The sequence below is a fragment of the Octopus bimaculoides genome, chromosome 2, assembly GCF_046866305.1.
Source record: "Octopus bimaculoides isolate indiv1 chromosome 2, ASM4686630v1, whole genome shotgun sequence".
Classification (NCBI taxonomy): Eukaryota; Metazoa; Mollusca; class Cephalopoda; order Octopoda; family Octopodidae; genus Octopus; species Octopus bimaculoides.
Genome location: NC_142929.1, coordinates 49988386 through 50013149, shown reverse-complemented (window position 1 = coordinate 50013149; position 24764 = coordinate 49988386). Strand labels below are relative to the sequence as shown.

At 33.5% G+C, this 24764-nt stretch overlaps 1 protein-coding gene across 2 annotated transcripts in view; it reads left to right on the top strand.

Annotated features, from left to right (window-relative positions):
- The window catches only part of LOC106873657 (katanin-interacting protein), a 509583-nt gene that overhangs the window by 440300 nt on the left and 44519 nt on the right, over window positions 1-24764 (top strand). For both annotated transcript variants that reach the window (XM_089344962.1, XM_089344970.1), the window contains exon 36: window positions 6936-7042. In XM_089344962.1, the coding sequence (XP_089201088.1) occupies window positions 6936-7042 (107 nt within the window). The remainder of the gene's footprint in view (window positions 1-6935; window positions 7043-24764) is intronic.

The window sequence follows — 24764 nt, the reverse complement described above, 5'->3', positions numbered from 1 at the left end:
AAATAGATAGATGTTGAAAAGAATGATGATTTTAACTCATAGCATTCAGTTATTAAATATTTATAACTGGAATGAATAAATAAAATTGAATATTAAATATTTATGGAATTTTGATTTACTGTCGGGTGACTTTTGACCAACCCTGTATATATATGTATATATTTATGTGTGTGTATCTTTGTGTTTGTCCCCCACTTTCATCTGATAACTAGTGTTGGTGTGTTTACATCTCCATAACTTAGCACTTTGGCAAAAGAGACCAAAAGAATAAGCGCTGGGTTTACAAAGAATAAGTCCTAGGGTCAATTTGTTTGACTAAAACCCTTTAAGGCAGTGCTCCAGACATACTAATCTAGGTGTGGTGTGGTGTGGATCAATTATCAGAAAGCTTATCACATGGTCCCCCATTCCTGGATTTTGGAAAGTTCTGAGTTAGTACAGGTGGCTGAGAATAGTTTGAATTTTATCAGATCAACGAAGAACTGGATTACAAAGTTAACATCATGTGGCAAATTTTTGGTGGAGGTTAACATCAGGAGAGGTGTATTTCAGAGAGATTGTCTGTCACCATTGTTGTCCGTATGTTACTACTCATACAGGTATTAAAAGAAAGTAACTTCAGGGTTCACCTTGAAACATATGCAACAAGTGTTGTGTTACCTGTTGTATATCGATGACTTAAAGATCTTCAGTGAGTGTGAAATAAATAGTTTGGTTTCAATAGTGCAGATATTCAGTAAGAATACCAGGGTGGAATCTGGAATTATTGTGGTGTATTTATCATGAAAAAATAAAAGCCTTGTCATTTGATGGTGAGAGAATTAAGGATGTTGAGGTGGATGGATACAAGTATCTGGGTATTCTGGAGTACAACAATGAAGGAGAGTGAAATTTAGGCAAGATTACCCCAGGAGAACCAAGTTAATTATGAAGAGTTGACTCAACAGAAAGAACAAGATTAGGGCTGTGAATACATGGGCTGTCTCCTTAATGCAGTATGGCACAGGTGTTGTTAGATGGACAAAGAGTGAACTTGAGGAAATAGATAGAAAGTAATGACAATGAGCAAGAACAGCACAGTAAAAGCAATGTTGATAGATTGTGTGTGTCTAGAAAAAGGGAGGAAGAGGTCTCATAGGATGCAAGATTTGTGTTGTCAATGAAAAAATAGTCTGGAATAGTATGTCAAACAGGAGATCAGACCTTTGGTTGTTACTGTTAGAAATAGCAACATGATACTGAGTGAAAAAAATGACACACCCAAAAGAATTGAAAATGGAGAGCAAAGATTGAACAACTTGAAAATGAAAGCGATGCATGGGTAATACCTCAGAGAAATGGAGGAAAAGACAAAACCAACTGCTGGAGCTGTTGGTCTTGTGCATCCTTTCAAATCATTTTCTTCTTTTCTGTTAGATGTACTAATTTTAGAGTGAAGTGGGTGAGATAACAGTACATATATTAGAAGCAATTATTATTAAGGCTTGCCACTTTAATTATGATTGCTTCTAACATATGTAAAAGGCCTGAAGTTTGAGAAAAAGTACTAGTCAATTACATTTGGCCCCAGTGCTTAACTGGTACTTTATTCTATCAACACCATAATGATAAGAGGCAAAGTTGACCTTGGCACAATTTGAAACTAGATTGTAATAAATCAGAAGAAATTACTACAAAGCATTTTGTTTGCTCACCATTTTAATAATAGTAATGATAAAGGTTTCAACTTTAGGCACAAGGCCAGCAGTTTTTAGGAGAGGGAGAAGTTAATTACATCAACTCAACTTGTACTTATTTTATCAACTTTGAGAGGAGGAAAAAGCAAGGTCAACCTCAGCGGAATTTGAACTCAGAATGTAAAGACGTACGAAATACAGCTAAATATTTGTCCCAGCATACTAACAATTCTGCCAGCTCATTGCCTTAATCATCATCATCATCATCATCATCATCGTTTAACGTCCGCTTTCCATGCTGGCATGGGTTGGACGATTTGACTGAGGACTGGTGAACCAGATGGCTGCACCAGGCTTCAATCTGATCTGGCAGAGTTTCTACAGCTGGATGCCCTTCCTAACGCCAACCACTCAGAGAGTGTAGTGGGTGCTTTTACATGCCACCGGCATGAGGGCCAGTCAGGCGGTACTGGCAATGGCCACGCTCAAATGATGTTTTTTATGTGCCACCTGCACAGGAGCCAGTCCAGCGGCACTTATAATAATAAATTTTTCTACTCTAGACACAAGGCTTGAAATTTTGGGGGAGGGGATCAGTTGATTAGATTGACCCCAGAATGCAACTGGTACTTAATTTGTCGACCTCAAAAGGATGAAAGGCAAAGTCGACCTTGGCAGAATTTCATCTCAGAATGTAGTGACAAATAATAATTAAAAGTCACCATGTTTGTTTGTTTTATTTAGGACTTTCAATTATTACTTTTGTTTATTGGACACTGAAAGAAATTGGATTACCCCTCGTATTGAATAATCTTGAAAGAAATATTAGCCTGGTGAGGAGTTCAGGTTGTTGTCTGCAAATCTTAATAAATGGCTAGTCAAAGAAAGATGAGATTCAAAGAATGTTGAAGCTGTAGCTGATGTGGCATTCAAATTCAAAGTATTGATTTTGATATACTGTAGGTAAAAATAACTGAGATTATATTTACTGTGTAAGTCCCACTTTGCTCTTCTTAGTAGTTACAATAACAAGATTACTTGAAAGAAAAACTGACAAAAAAAGTATAGATAGAAGTTCTTGCATGTTTGACTTATTCAGTCTAGTTGATAGCTAAAATTTTCTTTTTTAACAAAGAAAAACAAAGCCAAAAGGGAAAGAAAGAAAATTTCTTCTCTGAAAGTAATTTATCAACAATAGCAAAATTGAAATAATGAAAAGGAGCAAAAAATATTAAGCTAACAAAGTGAAGATATATTCTTTCAAAACTGAACTTCATTATCCATTTTCTTGGCTCTTTCTCTCTTTCTCTCTCCCCCTCTCTCCCTATCTCTCTCTCCCCCCTCTCTCTCTCATGATACATACATACACCTATATATGTAATTATATGCACATATATGTATGTGTATATATATATATATATATATATATATATATATATATATATATATATATATATATATGTTCATACATACACATGCATATAAACACATTGATGTCACATTTGTACATAAATTCTTACACGTAATAGATACACACACAGAAGTCCTCATATATGCATATACACAAATACATGCAAACGTACACGTGAGCATACACATACACACACACCATACAGACATTGTTTTTTCTTTTGGTGGTATTTTTTTTTGTTAGTTTTTTGTTTCTCCCTCTACTGTCCATTTCCTTCCAATAAACTCTTGTGAAGTTACCATTATATTTTCCAATCTGTCCACTTCACCATCACAACCTTCCTCATTCTCTCAGTTGTTTCCATAGATAAGTAAATATATATAAATAGATGCACAAACTACAGCCAACCTCGTGAAATTTTGTTTGATAAGAAAAATGAAAACAATATTTTTGGTGTTTTGTTTACAGTTGCCATAATTCTTTATGGCTCTGTTCATCCCAAAATATTTAAATTAAATCCCATAGCAGTTGACTGTTAAAATTTTATATAATTTTCTCTTTCTCTTGTAATTTTTTTTTTTTTTCGTTTTTATGTATTTATTATTATTATTTGCTTTGTTTCTGTTCATTTCTTAGAAATCATTTGATTTTTGTGTTTTCATTGAGTAAGCATCAAATGTATATGTGTGTGTTTGTGTGTATGTGTTTGAAATTTATTTATTTATGTATGAAAAATCTTTGTTGTATAGTATTTAAAAAGATAGTTTGCATGAAAGATATTTATATTCTTCATATTCAGATTATGTATTTGTACATGTGTGAGTGCATGTGCATAAAAATGTGTGCATGTATGTGTGTGTATAGAGAGAGAGAGAGAGGCATACACATGATTATACACGCGTGTATATATATATATATGCCTGTAAATGTATCTGTACCTTGGTCAATAACTATGCATGCATATAAACATATATTAACATATATTAACATGCTCAACTAAATATATTCAAAAATTAATGCTGAATAGCAAAATACTTATTTGACTGTAGCTATAGATATTTAATCTTATAAGTATGCATATACTATATAACATATCATAGATAAGTATAAATATATATTTATATATATATATGCATATATGTATGTGTTTTTGTGTGTAAGTATGTGTATACCAAATCCATTCACAAGGCTTTGGTTGGCCTGAGGCTATAGCAAAAGACACTTGCCCAAGGTGCTACACGGTGGGACTGAACCCAGAACCATGTGGTTGGGAAGCAAGCTTCTTACCACACAACCATGCCTATATAATATTTATTTAAAGTTCAAGCTTTTTACTGAGACTGCTGAATTTTCATCAATGTTATTTAGCTCTTTCTTTCTGGAAGCTAACCAAAACATAACTGGTCTCCTGTGTATTGTTTCTTTATATATATATATATATATATATATATATATATATATATATATATATATATACATACATATTCTGTATAATTGTTATTCTGTTATTTCTATTTCTTTTTTTTTATCATTGTCTATATTACTTTTTCAGTCTTATCATGTCTACTATCATAAGAATTATCTTCATTCTCAATTTCCATAGAGCAGATATTTTCATTTTTAAATATTGGGAAAGCAATTCCAGTTTTTGTTTTCTTTTTTTTTTTGTAATGAGTTTGTTAGCTTGTTAAATGAAAACTAAATTGTCTAGATACTGGTCGTTCTGTATTTGGCACCGTTATGTAACTTAGTATGATGCCACATAAACAGAGGAATAGGTTATTAAAATATTTTTGATTTTGGTGACATTATTCTTCATAAACTTTGAAATACCTACAATTATTTATTTATTATTTTTTTAATTTGTATAATAAATATGAGTAGAAGTTATTGTTTTTGCTTGAGGTGTGTCACCTCTATGTCTATAAAAGTGTTTAGTTTAAAACAAAATTTGTATTCAAGATGATAATTTCCTAGATTAGTATACAATAGTTATCATTTATATTTTTATATCTTGAAGGGAAAAAGGAAAGCAGAAAAATGTTGGTAGACTGGTTTTATGATTAGAATATCTTCTACCTTTTATTTGTTTTAGTCTTTGGACTGCAGCTATACTGGGGCACTACCTTGAAGGATTTTGTCAGACAGTTTTGTTCCAGTACTTATTTTTAAGCCTGACACTTATTCTATAAGTCCCTTGTTGCCAAACTAAGTTATAGTAACATAAACAAACCAACTCCAGTAGTCAAGTGGTGGTGGGAATAAACACACACACACATGCGTGCACACAGAGGATGGGTTTCTTTCAGTTTCCATGTACAAAATCCACTGACAAAGCTTTGGTCAGCCTGGGCCTATAATGGAAGACACTAACCCAAGGTGCTATTCAGCAGGACTGGACACAAGACAATGGTTGAGAAGTGAGCTTCTTACCACACAGGCACACTTAGAATAATATTTATTTTATGATTGTTTTTTCATATATTTCAGTCAACTTGTTATTTGGTGCAGGTACAGTATTTTTCATATCAGCGATAGTAAATGGATTTATCTTCTAGTCGGAAGTTTGGAAAAGGTTTTACAAAGAATATATATGAAATTGGTGACTAACCAAAAAGAGTGAGAGTGGAATTGATCTGATGTGTGATAAGCTTAAATGGTATGTATTTTGGGGAGATACAAGGCATTGTGGCATGCTTTAACTAAATACTCTTTTTGATAAAAAGAGTATTTACCATGCTTGTCTTACAGGTATTGCTAATAAAAGACCTTCAAGTCAAAATCTGAAGATTCATGAATTTTTATTGGAAAGATATTGCACATTCCACTGGTTTATTTTACAGTTTATTCTACTGGTATCCTGGTCTCTTGAACTTATCCTTTAGCCACAGGGCCTGTTGATCCCTTAAGCTGGGGACTGATTAATGTGACATTAGGGCATGTCCAAAGACAAGTGTGTCACACTTGCTTAGGACCAACCCTCCTCGGAGTCCTAGTTACCTAAGACACAGGACTATTTCCTACTATCTGACCCCTAACTGGGGCCCTCTCACACAAGAGCAGATAGGGAGTAGTGATGACCAAGTGAGAACTTCACACTCCCACAAATCTCCTGACCTCTTGAGCTGGAACTTCACCATTAGATGCAGTCTTGCCTAGAACAAAGTAAAACACTAGAGGGTGCTATTTTAGCATGTACTCTACCAGATTATTCCTAGTCTACTCTCATCTGGGTTAGGATTATGGTCAGGGTTAGGGTTTTGTGTTAGGGTTAAACAGCACACTAAAATGTAAACTCTCGTAGGTGCCACCTACCAGAGTTTTGAATATCATATGGTTATTTTTATGTAGAATAATATCCCATTGGAAAAAGTATCAGTCATTGTCTGACAGGTTTATGGTTGAGCCTGTAGCAGTGGAGACCTTTGGCACTCTTGGCTCCTGGCATATATCCCTGCTTGCTGCTGTTGGGAGTGAAGATAGCTGTCTGTGAGTGCAGACTCTATGAGTCATAGTGGCTGTTCAAGTGCATCTTCCTCACCATCCTCTGGGGCAATGCATTTCCCATTTTGTCTGCTGGGACCATGAGACAGTGTGACTTACAGGTAATTGCATGTTCCACTCCTTAATGTAAACTTACATACATACACATGCATACACACAAATTTATGACACTTTACATAATACACGGTTTTAATGGTGCTGTAGCTTCTCGGCAAGACAACTTTCTAAGTATTTAATATTTTGTGCTGTATTCAATTTCTTCATCTACTATATTTCTGATTATTCAAATCTTTTAGTCTCCGCTCGTTAAATTATTTCCATTTTCATTTTCAAAATATTTCCAGTAACTATACTCCTCTGACGCAGGGACAAGAAATTCAAATGACCAATGATAGAAAAGTTGTTACTTTTGACAATTCAAGCAGAAGTAAACAGCAAAATGTCAATCAAGGTAAGTTGCAATAAGGATTTTTATTCTCTTCTTTTTTCCGTTTGTTGTGTTTGTTTCTAGAGACATAAAAGATAAAGTGGATTTTTACAAAATGATTTCAAAAGTATTCACTGCGAGTAAAATCTGATTTTTCTCATTGCAAGCTATTTAATTTGGAATGAAATGGTTTTCCTAAAAATGTATATACAGTGAAAAGACATGATGTCAGCTTTGCTAAAGGTGCTGGGTTATTGGTTACCATGAATTCAGAGCTGCAATATTTTAGCTTTTTATGCCTGAACTCATCTTTTCAACTCATCTTTTAAAAGCTTCCTTTCAACTATTATGCTAACTATATTTCTGATTATTTATATATATATATATATATATATATATATATATATATATATATATGTGTGTGTGTGTGTGTGTGTGTGTGTGTGTGTGTGTATGGATGTATGTGTGTGTGTGTATATGTATACACACATATGTGTGTATATACATATACATGTGTATGTATATATATATATATATATATGTGTACACACATATATATGTATGTAGATGTATACACACATACATATATACATATATATATATAAATATATGTATGTAGATGTATACATATGTATATATATATATATATGTATGTATGTACATGTAGATGTATACATGTATATATATATACATATGTATATGTGTACACGTATATGTATATATGTGTGTGTGTATATATATATATATATATATATATATATTATATACACATACACATATGTATGTATATGTAGATGTATGCATATACATGTATATGTGCATATATATATCTATGTGTGTGTGTATATATATATATATATATATATATATATATATGCACACATACACACACACACAGATACACAAAGGAAGAGAAAAGAAAGGAAGGAAGAGTATCTAAACTGCGATCTACTTCTATACTGTAAATACATAACCCTTTTTGCTTTACATAAACATTTTCTTTCGTTTCTTGTGTTGAAATATATTGGTTTCTTTTTCAAGAAGGCACAAAAGCCTTGTATTTAAAGGAAGAAGGAAATAGGGCACAAGACAGTCTTGCTTTTTTGAAAGCTATTAGTTACATAACTGAAATGAGTTGATTTCGAAGCAAGATTGAAATCTCATTGCTTGTCTTGGTCTGTTCTCAGCTAGTTATTATCCACCATGAGCCAGAGTATATTGCTTGACATATTCTTAAGTAAATGATGGGAGATAAAGAAAGAAAAAGGATAAATGATGAAATGACGTACAAATGTATTGCACTTCAAAAGGAAAAGAATGATATTGACATTTTGGGCTGATGGTTTTCATCAAGATGGCTGAAAGGAGAAAAAGAGGAGAAAATTATATAAAGTGGAGTCAAATGTGTGTTTTTGGTTGAGACAGCATGGTGACTAATATTAGGAAACATGTCAATGAAAGTAAATGGTTTTAAACAAAGAAGAGCCCACCATGTGACAAAGGATTTATCCCTTTTGCATTCAGATTATTTTGTCAAATGCAATGTTTATTTATCCAGATTCTTTTGAAATCATTTTGCACTTGCTTAAGAGCCACACTCCATGTGGACTTTTATGCTATCTCCTGCGGAGGGCTAATTGGGCCTGTGGCCCAGAAACTGAAGAGAGCAATAAAATAATAAAGCATTTATTGGTACCCTACCAATATGGTATTATTTTGAATTCAGTTTAAATGAAAAACTTGTAAGATCACAAATTTTTGGAATTCTCTTAAAATCTGAATTTTCAACTGTATAACAAATATAACAAATCTTCATCCAGACCTGATCCCAATGCTGGATGTTCAAGAACCAAACGAAGGGCAGATTTTCAATCCAGGGATCATCCTGATTCCAAATACGTATAAGATGTCTACGTAGAGCAAATGTAGATTGAAATACAGGGATCCCAGATGGACAATCAGAATTTCATGATTATTATTGTAAATTATCTCATAGCTTCAAGATTTTGATCATGTGACTGTTTGTTTTTAAAATGACATTGTCCAGTAGATGTAAAAGGCTGGATCAAGCCAGTATGAACAGATAGAATATTTGGGCTGGATATGGCCAATTGAAATGCTAAAGGGTTGACCCTTACTGTATGAAAACTGAGTCCCTTTTTTCCTTCTTATCCCTTGACCATGTGGTCATTAGGGCATACAGTAATGACATTGCATCCAGATTTTGCCACTTTTCTCAGTCTTTTGCTGCTCTCTGTAATTCAGTGAAACTGAGGTCAGTCTACCCTTTGATGTTAAACTGGCAACCACTGATCTGGTATGGGTCATGACCTGGTCATCATCATCATGACTATACCATGGACAAATTAGCTTGGTGATACCCATTAGTCCCCAAGCTGTTAGCAACAACCATGTGTCTCTACCTGAAACATGCTTTGACCCCAAAAACTAGGTTGTTGACTTGAGCAAGTTCCACTTCCCTAGGCAGTGACTCCTTGAGAAGCCTTACCTAGAGTCTTTCACTGACTGGTGCAGTGTTAATATCGTCTCAGTTTAGATGAAGTGAGATACTTAGGTGTGGCACTAGGAGTCATCAAATGAGTGATTAGGAGTTGAATGAGGACCAGTGATGCCTGTCCACCTGACCATTTCAGGCAAAGTGCAGCTGCCAGACACGAAAGGTACTCCCTCTATTCATAAACACCTACACTCAGGAACTGAGCAGAACTAAATATAACCAGTTCTGTGCATGTGTTTTTGAGACATAGTAACCAAGTTAACTTGTTTTTGATAGTGAGGTATGTTTAGAAACTCTCCTCATTTCATATGATGTAGTCCACACATTATTTTTACTAGCCTATAGAAAGAGGTTGGCAGAACTGATATGCATATGACAAGCATCTAACATCACCAGCAAAAATTGAATCAGCACAGTGAAGGGTAACCCTTTAGCATTTAAACTGACCACATCCGGCAAAAATATTCTAACTGTCCAGATCCAGACTACATCATTCTCAAAATAAACGATCATATCATCAAAATCTCAAAGCTATGTGATAACAATGCATGATTAATTCAAAACAACATGAATAAATAAACATGTATGTAATCTGTATTCTGGGAGGTTAACCATGGGAGAGGTAGTGGTGACAACTTTATGTAGCTTTCAACTTCCAGATATTTGTGGTTAGCTCTATAGTGTCTTGTACTTTCTGTTATTATGTGATTTTAAGTTTGCATTGAATAAAGCTAATTATAACGTTGTTTCATTGATACAGATAACATTAATAAACTTGTAACAGGTATACTCATGTATTTCATTTAATCATTTAATATCTGTTTCAATGCATGATATGGAGGTATCTCTTTAAAGTTATGGGAGGTATGTGGTTCTTTGCTTAGAGGTGTGTTTTGGAATTATTATGGTGCTTCTTTTGGTCAAAAAACTGATAAGCCAGAAAGGTTTTGGAACAGAGGGCTCCAGAAAATCAACAGTGTACATACATACATGCATGTTACTCTTTATATGAAAGTCCAGATGGAAAGATAGCTGTGAATGCATGCCTCACAGCCCAGCTTATTTATACCACATGTCATTAGTCTGTTGAGATCTAACAACCAGTAATTAGTCCTTTAGTAGATCTGAGTCTTCAACCAGATGGTTGATAAATGGTCCTGGAAGGTCAAGTCCTAAGTTGCTTTCCATATGTGTATCATTGAAACACTGAGGGCACATGGCTTAGTGGTTAGATGCGCTGCATTCATGATCACAAGATCGTGATTTCAATTCCTAGACTGAGTAGTGCATTGTGTTATTGAGCAAAACACTAGATCTCATGTTGCTCTGCGATCACTTCAACACCTGACGTGTGCTACACCGTACACTTGTTCACACAACGTTGATTTGACAGAGAGAGTGAGTTAATGTGTGACATGAACATTTGATTACTGTAAGAAAATCATTTGTGCAGGTTGTTTGGCAAAAAGCTGACCACTCATATGTCATCTCCAGTGGGAGAGTCCATCATTGTAACACTATCAATAAAAATATTTTCCAGTTTTTCTGTCCTTTCTCCTCGCCCTCTCTCTTTCTCTGTATATGTGTGCATGCGTGTGTGTGTGTGTGTGTGTGTGTGTGTGTATCTATAACATATGTCAAGCAACATAATTAAATTATTTACATTATTTATAATAATAATAGTAACATCGATAGGAATGAGAACCCAGGTTCGAAATTTCCCCAAGACACCTGACGAAGGCTGGAGGGTATATCAGCCGAAACGTTGTGTTAACAAGAAACAAGATGAGGACGAATATCCGTCAAATGTAAATAATGTAAATAATTCCTCATCTCTTAAATATAGAACTGTATTAACATAATTAAAGTTTGACTATAGCTTCCTCGCAGTTAAACGTCATATAGCATTGTGTGAGACTGATATTAACTAAGAGACGAGGTATCAAAAAAGATCAGATCCACCAGAATAGCATTAACAGTTAGTAAAAGTTTAGTTAGCTGTGTGAACGACTGACATTAACTATACAACATTTCACTATAAAGACACTACACACACACACGTACACATGCACACACACACACATACATAAAATCTGAGGCAAAAAAAGCTTGTGATACTTTTTAGATAAACTGCAGCACTGTGTTGATCCACGGCTAATATTATAATGTTGAGGGGTCGTTTTTATTCAATAGAAAATTTCATGTAAATGAATTTGAAAATCACAAGTTCATTGCTTCAGGTCTTGCACATATTCCACGGGAGAATCTGAAATGCAGCAGACATTCATCCTTGTGTTCATGTCTGTCTTTAAGATGATTTATGACATAGTGTAGCATAATGTCATGAGAATTAATGTTTAACAGACATGGTTTACTTGAAAACTTCAATAATCATATCTAAGCTTTAATTATGCATGTATGTGTGTGTGTGTGTTTATGCGTATGTGTTTGTATTTGTGTGCATGTGTGTGTTGTGTGTGCATGTGTGTGTTGTGTGTGTGCATGTGTTTGTTTCAGTCATTTCATTGCGGCCTTCAAGGGTTTAGTTGAACAATTTGTCACATCCCCACTGGAACATATTTCAAGTCAGGTAGTATCCTATCAATCTCTTTTGCTGAGCCACTAAGTTACAGGGATGCAAACAAACCAATACTGGTTGTCAGGTGGTGTGGAAGGGAACGCACATACATATGCATATACTCTCACACACACACACACACATGCATACATACAGTGGGGTTCTACACAGTTTCTCTCTACCAAATTCATTTACAAAGCATATGTCAACCTAGGGCTATAATAGAAAACACTTACCCAAGGTATCATGCAGTAGGATTGGACCTGAAACCATATGGTTGGGAGGCAAACTTCTTAACCCCACAACCATGCCTGTGTGTGTGCGTGTGTGTGTTTGTGCATAAAGTAGAAGCCTAGTTCTTATCCTGTTGTTTTCTTTTGCTAAACCACTGAAGTTATGTGGATGTAAAGAAACCAACACTGGTCATTAAGTTGTTGTGGAAGGACAAACACAAAGGCTTTGCCTTTAATCCTTTCAGGGTCAATAAATTAAGTACGAGTGAAATACTGGGGTCAATGTAATTAACTGGTTCCTCCCTCAAGCTTTGTGCCTTTAGCAGAAAGGATTATTATTATTATTATTAATTAATTAATATAGAAAGGATTGAGGTAACTCCTCCTACCTCAACCCTTTCTATATTAGCCAAAATGAAGTAGATTGACAAATTTATTTTTTGAACCAGTTGAAGACACACAAGATGTCGAAATATTGTTCACTACATAACAATATTATCATTATTATCATCATTATTATCATTATTATTATTATTATTATTATTATTATTATTATTATTATTATTATTTTTATCATTGATTAAGGTGGTGAGCTGGTAGAATCCTTAGCATACTGGGCAAAATGCTTAGCAGTATTTTGTCTGCCTGTCTTCATGTTCTGGGTTCAAATTCTGCCAAGGTCGACTTTGCCTTTAATCCTTTCAGGGTTGATAAATTAAGTGCCAGTGGGACAATGGGCTCCATGTAATTGACTAGTTTCCTCCCCTCCAAATTTTGGGCCTTGTGCTTTTAGTAGAAAGGATTATGAAGGGTGTCCGTCCATGTAAACCATGCCAAAGCAGATACTGGAACACAGTTCAGTTCTTTGACCTATTGGATTCAGTCAAACTGTAGGATTCGTGCCAGTATGGAAGACGAACACTAAACAATGATGGTGACAGTAGTGGTGACAGGATTGCTGTCGTTGTTTTGAAGTAGGTTTTGATGTTTAGTAATTAAATATGGAGATAGCTATTTTCATAACTGACTTCAAAGTTTTCATCAGTCCTGATGATAGAAAAACTTGCATACCACAATTCTTTGGGTTTCATACTTTTTTAATGTATGATGTTTACAAATGTTGGCACAAGACCAGCAATTTGGGGGGATGGGAGTTAGATGATTACATTGGACCCCAGTGTTCAGCTGGTACTTATTTTATTGACTTCAAAAGCATGAAAGACAATGTTGACCTCAGCAGGATTTGAACTTAAAGACTGACGAAATGCTGCTAAGCATTTTGCCTGATGTGCTAACGATTCTGCCACCTTGCTGCTTTTTTCTAATATATAAGTAATGTATCAGAAAGTCGATCTTTTTAATCAAGTTGCTCAATTGTGTGCATACACATGTTGTTGATTTTGTTGTTAGTGTTTTCTTTGAAGAAGTTTGTATCAGCATCTTTGTGTTTATCATGTTCATTTTCTTATATAATTAGATGGCAGTTCATGTATTGTTAGCTGAAAGTGTTTCTATTCCAGTTATTTGAACTACTAAGTTTTCACCAGATAAACGAAACTAACTTAAGCATTGCCTCTTTAATCATTGCCTCTTTAATTTTAAATGAGGTTCCATTTAAGGCTTTTAAGGTGTATAAGAAGACAGGCAGTTCTTTAATTAAAGTGGTTTGAGAGCTTTCTATACATTGCAGCTGCAAGAGAACTGTGTATTCCCATTGATAAATGAGAGTTTAATATTGATGTTAAGCTTGCTAGTAAATATTTAACCCTTAAAATATGACCAGGCTGAGAGTATGACCCAACATTTTTGTATTAGAAAGAAGACCTAGTCTCTTCAGAATATATATCCCTCTTTTTTCTCTTTTAAGATTTAGATTTTTTTTACAGAGTCTTAAATAATGACAATTAATATTTTAGTTTTGTTTTTTTCCTAGTCCTTTGAAAACAAATCCTATAAGCTTTATCTCTAAAGGCTTAAGAACTTCCATTTTCTCCATAATTGTCATTCACTTCTTGTAAGTTATTGATGATTAAAAAATTGTATATGTATACAAGATAACAGATAATTTTTTTTGTATATAACTGGACAACTAATTCACCTGCTAAAGTTGGTGGGGATGAAACCTAAAAGGGTGACATTAAGACTGAATGTGAGTTTGATCAATGAGTTTCAACTATGATCAAAAAGATTCTGCAAGAAAGTTTCATTTACAGAAGAAAAGCAATTCAATTGAAGTGAGAGAAAAATTGGGTGTCGATATACATTTCCTAATGTGTATGATGATTTGAACGGGAACACATACATATAAATAGGCTTTCAATGTTGTATGATCATAAAAAAATGACTAGGCACTCATCTAGGTTTCATACTCATCGGTTTTGGCAGGTGAATTAGTTGTCCTCTTATATACAAAAAATATTCATCTTTTATCTTATATACATAGACAATTATTTTACCAATAACTTGCAAGAAGTGAATGACAATTATAGAGATAATGGCAGTTCTTAAGCTTTTAGAGATAAAGCCTAAAGTCTTCATCGTGAAGAATTTCTTCAAAATTTCTTGGGAATTCTTTCTCTGTTAATAATATAGGGAATGGCTTTGTGAACATATTTAATGATCTGGCCATATAGTATATAAGAGTGTTTGTGTAATATGTCTCAAGAGTATTAATGATTTGTGGGTTATAACAAGGCCATAAATATCACTTGGCAAGCATTTGCTGCTTATTTTTGCCATTTGCAATTCTGGCTGATAATCTGATGATTGGCAACAGTTAGTCAGTTAAATTGAAATCTTAAATTCGGAGACAGCATCGTAAGGAATTGTCTTCAATTTCAATAAGATGCTAAGAACAGAATACTTTTATTGTTATATTGAAATGCTATCTGCTATTTATGCCCTTTTATTTAGAAAGTGATTTTGTTTTATTTTTGTGGCAATCCCAAATATCCAATTATTTTATGTTTATAACTGATACACACCTTCAGAAAACCCACAGGTAATAAATATTCAGTTTTATAGTTTATTGCTTGCTGCAAACTTTATTGAAAGGGATTAACTGAATAAAATACATGTGCCTCTGTAAGATGTAATAAATAATAAAATATACATACAAATATATTGTTATATGTAACATAAAATTTATAACTTAAAATTTATGGACATTTCTACTCAATATTTAACTAACTCAACACCTGTTAATGTTTCCACTCAATAGTGACAAATCACAGATCAACTAACTAAATGATCTGTTGGTATTTCCATGAAATTCAGGCATAATGAAACCACCATAGCATCTAATTGTTTTAGTATGCATATCAGGGACAGACAAACATAAGGACAGAAAAATACTACTAATATTTCTGGAGTGTACTTAGAACATACAGTTAAGCATATGTATTTTACCATGAGGACTAGTTATTTTTTCTTTTTTATTTTCTCTGATGGTTGTTGAAGAATTTTTTATTCTACCTGTTTTGTTCCCATAAGATATCTAATGTGTAAGAAAGTAAATTGACTGATTTGTTCAAGCATTAAATAGATTGCCATGTGTTATTCATTCTGGTTATCTGTGTACTCTGAGTTCAAATGTTGCCAAGGTTAACTTTGTTGTCCATCCTTTCAGGGTTGTTGATAAATAAAGTAGCTATCCAATGTTAGAAATGATTCTTTTCCTTTCTCTTTCTTTGTGTGTGTGTGTCTCTCTCTCTCTTTCTCTCTCGCTCCCTCTCTCTCTTTCGCTCTCGCTCCCCCTCTCTCTTCAGAAGACATTGGAAATGGTCAGACCTGAGGAGGATTGCTCTCTTCTACATTTGAAAGAATGCCAAAACAAATATGCAATTTATACAGGAAGTTTTTTTCTAAATTTCAAAAGTCTCCTCATTTTTAGATGAATTTGTACAAAAGTAGATTCATAACTTTATCATTGGAGTCTGGAAAGAATGTTTCATAATAAAGCTGGTGAAGTATTCTTTTTCCGTGATAGTTATTTTATATGAGGGTTTTTTTTATATATGATAGTATTTTTATGTATAAGGCTCCTCTATGTTTATATTTATTTCATAATGCAGGTGAAAATTTACTGCAAAATTGTTGATTATGTTATAGTTGTATTCTTTTTGTTTAGTTACTAAATTTCAAAGCTCTAGATATAACAGAATTTGTCTTATAGTTTTATGGAAATTAAATGTGGTCATATTTCCCTATACACTCCTGGAATTTTTTCCTTGTATAGATAGAGTGCATTTGTGCATGTTTGGTTAAATAAACAAAATAATTTTTTTTTGTGTCTAGAGAGAGTCATATTCTCTTAACATCTTATTATCTAACACACACACTGGTTCAATTTCCACTCATTTGTTATATTATTTTTTTGAAAAATTTTCATTGCTTTTGCAACCTTTTCAATGGATGTTGACTCTGTTATTGGAGCTGCATTCCATTTGTCTGTTTCTGTGCATGTGTGTTCCTCAGCATGCATGTGTGCTTGTGTATGTACATATGTATGTTTATATGTGTGTGTGTGTGTGTGTGTGTGTGTGTATGCAATATGTATGTATGCGTATGTGTATGTATGTAATTTTTTTTTTTTAACTAATTTAATTTTAAGATATTCTGAGCTATTTACTAATAGGAGGAATTGTCTTCTACTAAAAAGAAAAAAAGAAGTGGATATATGCCACAGAAACCCACGATATACTATGGAGTCCGTGATATAAATTTACATATATTAGCCAGAAAAATCCATGATGTGCTGAGAGCACGGTAAGTGAACCGCGATATGGCAAGTGATTATTATATTTACAACTGGCACTCCATTCGTTATGACAACAAGGGTTCCAGCAGATCCGATCAATGCAACAGCCTGCTCTTGAAATTAACATGCAAGTGGCTGAACACTCCACAGACACACAAACCCTAAGCGTAGTTTTGAGAGAGATTCAGTTTGACAAAGAATGTGACAAGGCTGGCCTTCTGAAATACAGGTAGTACTCAGTTTTGCCAGCTAAGTGGACTAGAGCAATATGAAATAATGTGTCTTGCTCAAGGACACAATGTGCCACCAGGAATCGAACTCACAACCTTATGATTGTGAGCCAAATACCTTAACCACTTGACCACACACCTTCACACCATATTTACAAAGCAGATCAGTGGTCAGAGAAGTAAAACAGCTCAACATTAAACTGGTAAACAGAATAAATATACACATCATAAAATATTTTTTATTAAGACATAAACACAACACTGTACACTAACTTGACAAATATATACATGCATAGGTGCTGGTATGGCTATGTGGTAAGAAATTTGCTTCACAACTACTAGGTTCTGGGTTCACTCCCACTACGTGGCACCTTGGGCAAGTGTCTTCTACGATAGCCTCAGGTCGACCAAGGCCTTGTGAGTGGATATGGTAAATAGAAACTGAAATAAGCCCATTGTATGGATATATATATATATATATATATATATATATATATATATATATAAATACAATTGAGATTCAGTTGAATTAGGTACTTAAATTGCGGCACCTTGTTAGGTCGGAGTAATATGCACACCCAAATACTATAGAGTAAATATCTGTGTGTGTAATGTCACTACTTGACAACTGGTGCTGGGGTGTTTATGTCCCTGTAACTTAGCAGTTCAGCAAAAATTGTCAATAAAATATGGTTTGACTAAATTTCTTAAATTCCCCCCCTCCAGCATGGTCACAGTCTAATGACTGAAACAAATAAAAGGTTATACACACTCAAAAAAAGCACATGCAAATTATACACATATACATTGTTCATATGTGCTTGGATATTTTTAATATTACATTTCACATAGAATGTGTGAGAGAGATTCTTATATCATCTTTGCTATTAGATTCTTTACAATAAGCAACAAAATTTGTTGAATTCATTTAATCATCCCAGCAGAGTATAGTTTAACCTTTAACATTTTAGATAAAGAACCCTTTGTGCTATATTTTTCTGCTTTTCTATAATATTATAAAAAGTTGATCTGTGAAACGCAATATGTCATAAGAACTCATCCTTATGGCTTTTGTCAAATTCTTCAACCAGAAAATTAAAGTTCCTTTTACTATTTAGATTTTTTTTTTTTTCAAAATTATCATCGCCATCATCATCATCATTATTATTATTATTATTCCATCATCTGCATAAAAATTGTAGTATTTGCTCTAGAGAAAATTAATATTTCTCCAATTCACTTTCGCTCGTCTTTATTTTTCACTTCATTACTTGTGGTGAATGAAAAGGAATAGAAAGAAACGTCTTCCGTTTTCTCAAAGATGCGTATGTTCACCCCCACCCCACGCCTTCATACATATGCACACTATGAAAATGCACATATATGTACTACAGATGTGCACAACCAAAAGATAAAGGAAAAGAATATGTATGTGATAGTGTGTGTGTGCATGTGTGTGTTTACACACACATACATATATACATACATGTATATTCATGGTGTGTGTGTGTGTATATATATATATATATATATATATACACACTAAACAGCAAAATGTCAAGTGAATAACAAATTTTCATTTTAGTTTGTGTTAAAAAGGTATATTGTGTATGTATGTGACTGTATGTTCTTTTGTGTAGGTATATATATGTATATATATGAATACACACACACACACACACATTACAATCCTCATCATATATATACACACACACACACATATGTATATATATATATATATATACACACACACACATATGTATATATATATATATATATATATATATATATATAAGAAGTATGTATGCACATAATGAACTTTGTAAACATGCTGTCAGTATGTTATTGCTGTTGTGAATGACTTGTATTTAGATGAATACAAGTATTTAGCTGCAGGACTCTTTCTATTTGAATCGATAAATATATTTGTCCAGTTACCTTTTATCTTGTGTCAAGGAGCAAATTTCATTAAACCCTTCTATCTAAACACACACACACACACACACACACACACACACACATACATGGAAGTGAAAACTATAATACTATTCATAATAGCAAATATAGTGTCCACATTCAAAACTGCACACCTTCTCATGTATGTGCTGTTGTGTTTTCATGTAAAAGTCGAATGAAATCACTGAAAATTTATAAATTATTAGATATGTCTGTTTATTGTGATTGGCAGAATCAGTATTCTGCCACTGTACATCATACATACGTACATGTCTATATATGTATGTATGTGTACTGTGTGTTTGTCTGTGTGTATTCTGTTATCATCCTTTAATGTCCATTTTCCATGCTAGCATGAGTTGGACAGTTTGACCAGAGCTGGCAAATAGGAGCACAGCACCAGGTTCCAGTCTGACTTGGCCTGGTTTCTTTGGCTGAACATCCTTCCTAATGACAACCATTTCACAGAGTGTGCTTTTTATGTGGCCACAGCACAGGTGCACTTACATGGCACTGGCAAAGGTATGATTATGTGGCCCCAGCATGTGTGCTTTTTACATGTATTTATGTATTCTTGCCTTTGTATAAGTATGAGTGTGTGTTTATGTGCATATATCATCATCATCATCATTTACCATCCATTTTCCCTGCTGAGATGAGTTGGATGGTTTGACAGGATCTTGTGAGTCACTGGGCTAAGCAAGTTCTAATGTCAGATTTAGCATGGTTTATCCAGCTGGATACCTTTCCTAAAGACAGACGAAATGCCGCTAAGCTTTTCAGCCAACATGCTAACGATTCTGCCAGCTCACCTACTATCATAAAATATAATACTCTCTTTTACTTGTTTCAGTCATGTGACTGTGGCCATGCTGGAGCACCACCTGTAGTCGAGCAAATCGACCCCAGGACTTACTCTTTGTAAGCCCAGTACTTATTCTATCGGTCTCTCTTGTCGAACCACTAAGTTAGGGGGACGTAAACACATCAGCATTGGTTGTCAAGCGATGTTGGGGGGGACAAACACACACATATATATATACATATATACGACGGGCTTCTTTCAGTTTCCGTCTACCAAATCCACTTACAAGGCTTTGGTCGGCCCGAGGCTATAGTAGAAGACATTTGCCCAAGGTGCCACGCAGTGGGACTACTGTTAACATATTACAACTTCACTACATTTCCTTAGTGGATTATACAGATATGACCTCCTACTAATAACAAAAAATAGCACGAATAGAACTTTAGAAATATATAAGAAGAAAATATACAGTTTCTTTAAAAGAAATGGGCTTAGGATTACAATTTATAACGAATATAGCAATGTCAACTACTTAGATGGAAATTTCAACTTAATAACAGGTATAACCCAACCTTACCATAAAATTAACGAAAACCTGAAATATATTAACGCTAAGAGTAATCATCCTCCTTCTATTAAGAAAGCATTAGTAAATAATATAGGGAAAAGAATTTCAGTACTTTCTTCCATCTATGAGATATTCAATAAACTTGCACCGTATTATAATGAAGCATATTTATTAAAGACAACAAGAAATATAAGGACACATTTTCTAGCAGTAATTTTGAAGTTGGTTACTCTACCACTAATAATGTTGGCAATATCATTTCATCCTTTAATAAATTTAAATTAAATAAGCTTTACAATAATATATTAAGTAATACCTCCACTGGAGTTCAAAATATAATTGATTGTAATTGTAGAGATAAGACTAAATGTAAATTTAATAATAGATGTAACGTTGAGGACGTAGTATATAAATGTATAGTGATTTTGAAGGATAATAACTGTAGTAATTATGATAACATAAATACTATTTACATTGGATCGACTTCCAATAAAATTAAATCCCGGGTGGCCCAACATATGAATTGTTTTAAGAACAGAAATTTAATGAACTCTACGTTTTATTTTAGGTAGATTTTCTTTTTCGATATTTTCGTTATTATTTTAGTAATTATAATACGAATGGACTTCTGGGTAATAGACGCCATATTTATCACGTTACCTTTTAGTTAGAATTCTATAGCACAGCCATTTTGTTTTAATCTACAAATAGCAGCCGGCAGATAAGTCATGTTTTCTTATTTTAATTTTATGAACAATATTGACATCCGTCTTTTAGTAACTTTGTACACTAACACATTTTTTTTTTACTATTATCTACTTATTCCATAATGTTTTGACCTTGTTTGCTATAATACTATAATATTTTTAGATTGTAACTCTTAATAATTATATTAATACCGTTAATGTAGGGATTAGTTTACAGATTTTGTCTCTTTATATATATTTTTATTTCTCATGTTTATGTTTATTCCTTTAATGATTTTAGGTATTTTCTTAGGGATTTGACCTGAAGAGTGACTGATTTTGGGAGTAAAATCATTTCCCCGTTCTAATGAACTCGGATAGAATTTTCTTATGATTTTATATAGTCCTATCTCAGCCATGGAACGCGCATAGTCTATATACTAGCACTAACTTTTAAACATTTATACTTCCATACTGTATATTATTGTATTAATTTTTACTGTCCAATTTATAAATTTGACTTTTGAATTTTTAAAATTAATATTTCTATGATTTATTTATGTAATATGTTATTTAATTTAATTTTTTGGATTAAAATATTAGATATATTAAGATGGTATATGCCTCACAGCATGGATTTGGACGGGTTCTGAGTTGACTGGGTTGTCTCTAAATTAGTTATATACGTATATATTATATATTAGGAAACCCGGTATAATATGCCAATTTTTGCCTGTAAGGTTGGAATATATTTTTTATTCCCTAATATTATTACTATATATATATATATATTAAATAATGAGGGTAGAAATTGATATTGATCAATTAAAACCAGTGGCTTAGCATATTTAAAAATTCCGAAGATTAAAAATTATATTATATACAAAATTAAGAGGAATGACCACTAAAGTGAACTCCTAATATGCTAAATGTAGATGTCAAATCGCCATTACCATGAAGAGTGTGTTCTCAAGAAAAAATTTCAGCAAACGCCAAAATGTAAAAATGAGCAAGACAAATGAAAATATACGAAATAAAAAAACGATTACCTACATACCATGGTTTTTTACTTGTTAATATTTACATATGTAAATCTCTGCAAGGTCATCAGCATAGTCAGTCGCTTACAAAACACAATTTCTAAAAATAGACACAGAACACTCACCCGAAAGAGAGCATGTATAAAGTTCTACAAATTATATTTGGGTGTATTTTTCAAATGTCTTCTCTTTGGCGTGCTGAGGCCAGAAATAACTCTGCAGTTAATAAATTTCAGCAGCTAATTTACCAGTTAGAGAACATTTTTATTTAAAATTAGATAATGAGGGTAGAAATTGATATTAATAAATTAAAACCAGTGGTTTAGAATATTTAAAAAATCTGAAGATTAAAAATTATATTACATACAAAATTAAGATAAATGACCACTAAAGTGGACTCCTAATATGCTAAAAATAGATGTATATTTTCATTTGTCTTGCTCATTTTACATTTTGCTGAAATTTTTTCTTGAGAACACACTCTTCGTAGTAATGGTGATTTGACATCTGTATTTAGCATATTAGGTGTTCACTTTTAATGGTCATTCATCTTAATTTTGTATATGCACATATATATTTATATATGTTTGTGTATGCCTACATTATGTTTCTAGAATCTCAGTTATGCTGTAATGGTCTACAAAGCACCGTATATTTTCAGTCATCCCAGTTCTTTGTCACCTAATTCTTGAAGTCCTTAGATCACCCTTCAGGAATTTTTCTCATGTCTTCCTAGGTCTCTCCCTTCCATGGGATCTATCAACCTTCAGTGATCAGCACTCCTCTTTAGCTGTCCTCATCTTTATGCGTGCAGTCTTCTTTCTTGCATGCTATTTTCTGATCTCTCCTGCCCAGTGTTTCTCTCTAAACATTTGTACTTTGTTGTTGATGCACACTCTACATTGCACGTCCGCCAAAGCATATAATGTTTTTGACTAAAGCAAATATATTTATTACAAATGAAGACTTTAATTCCTCGACCAGCCTTTTTCTTACTAACTGTTTCATTTCTGTTTTACTTTGAATGAAATTACTGCAAGAATTTCTTAGACTTTAGCAGAAAAGAAAAAAAGAAGCGTGAAAAATTATACAAATTAGATATTGAAGTAATTCAAACAGTTTTTCTTGACTATAATATTTGATTAAAGATTCAGATATTTAAGTATTTTTATGAATAAATAATCAAAAACAATTTATAAAAATTAGTCAGTTTTGGAAACAATATTGGATGTTTAAGCTATTGAGGACACTGGCATAGCTGTGTGGTTAAGAAGCTCACTTCAAAATTGTTGTTTTGAATTCAGCTTGACAATATAACACCTGTATCCTGTGCCATAGTTTTTGGGTAATCATTGCCTTGTGAAAGAATTCAAATTAATAGACCCTGTTTATATCTGTGTGTCTATATGTATCCATGAGGGATGGCTGAACTAAATTTAGTCTATCAAGCAAAAACACTTTTAGCCTGTGTAACACTCCTTTATGCTAAGGTGGACTTAGTTAATAAAGTTCCTATACTATCAATAAAATATACAAGATCACCTCCTCCGATGCCTCTTCCCTTCTTGAAAGCATTTGTTTTTTTCCTGTCTTGCAAGTGACTCTGTCAGTGCAGGTGCCACTTAAAAGCACCCAGTTCACACTGTAAAGTGGTTGGTGTTTGGAAGGGCATCCAGCAATAAAAACCTTGGCAAAACTTACCTTGCCAGTGCTTGTGCCATGCAAAACGCCATAAGTTCACTCTGTTGAGTGGTTAGTGTTAGGAAGGGCATCCAGCTGTAAAAATCCTGCCAAAACAGTCACAGAAGTCTGGTGCAGGCTTCTGCCTGGCCAGCTCTTGTAAAACTGTCCCACCCATGCTAGCATAGAAGGTGGGCATTAAGTGATGAAAGCTCTTGGGTATCAACATGACTAAAATCATTACACTCAGTGTTTGCCTTTTACATTTTATTTCAATCATTAGACTGTGGCCATACTGCAGCACTACCTTGAAGAATTTTAGTCAAACAAATTGACCCCAGTACTTCTTTTTTTAAAATATCCTGGTACTTATTCTATCAGTCCCTTTTGCCAGACCACTAAGCTACTTAGACATAAACACATCAATACCAGTTGTCAGGCAATAATGGGGGACAAACAAAGACATACACACATATTTATGTAAATACAAATAGATATAGATATAATAGGGGCTTCTTTCTGTTTCCATCTATCAAATCTACTCACAATGCCTTGCTTGATCTATGATAGGAGAAACCTGCTCAAGGTGATATGCAGTGGGAGTGAACCTTGAACCATGTGGTTAAGAAGCAAACTTCTTACCACACAGCCACACATGTACTCATTGTATATATGTATTCCATACTTCTCTCT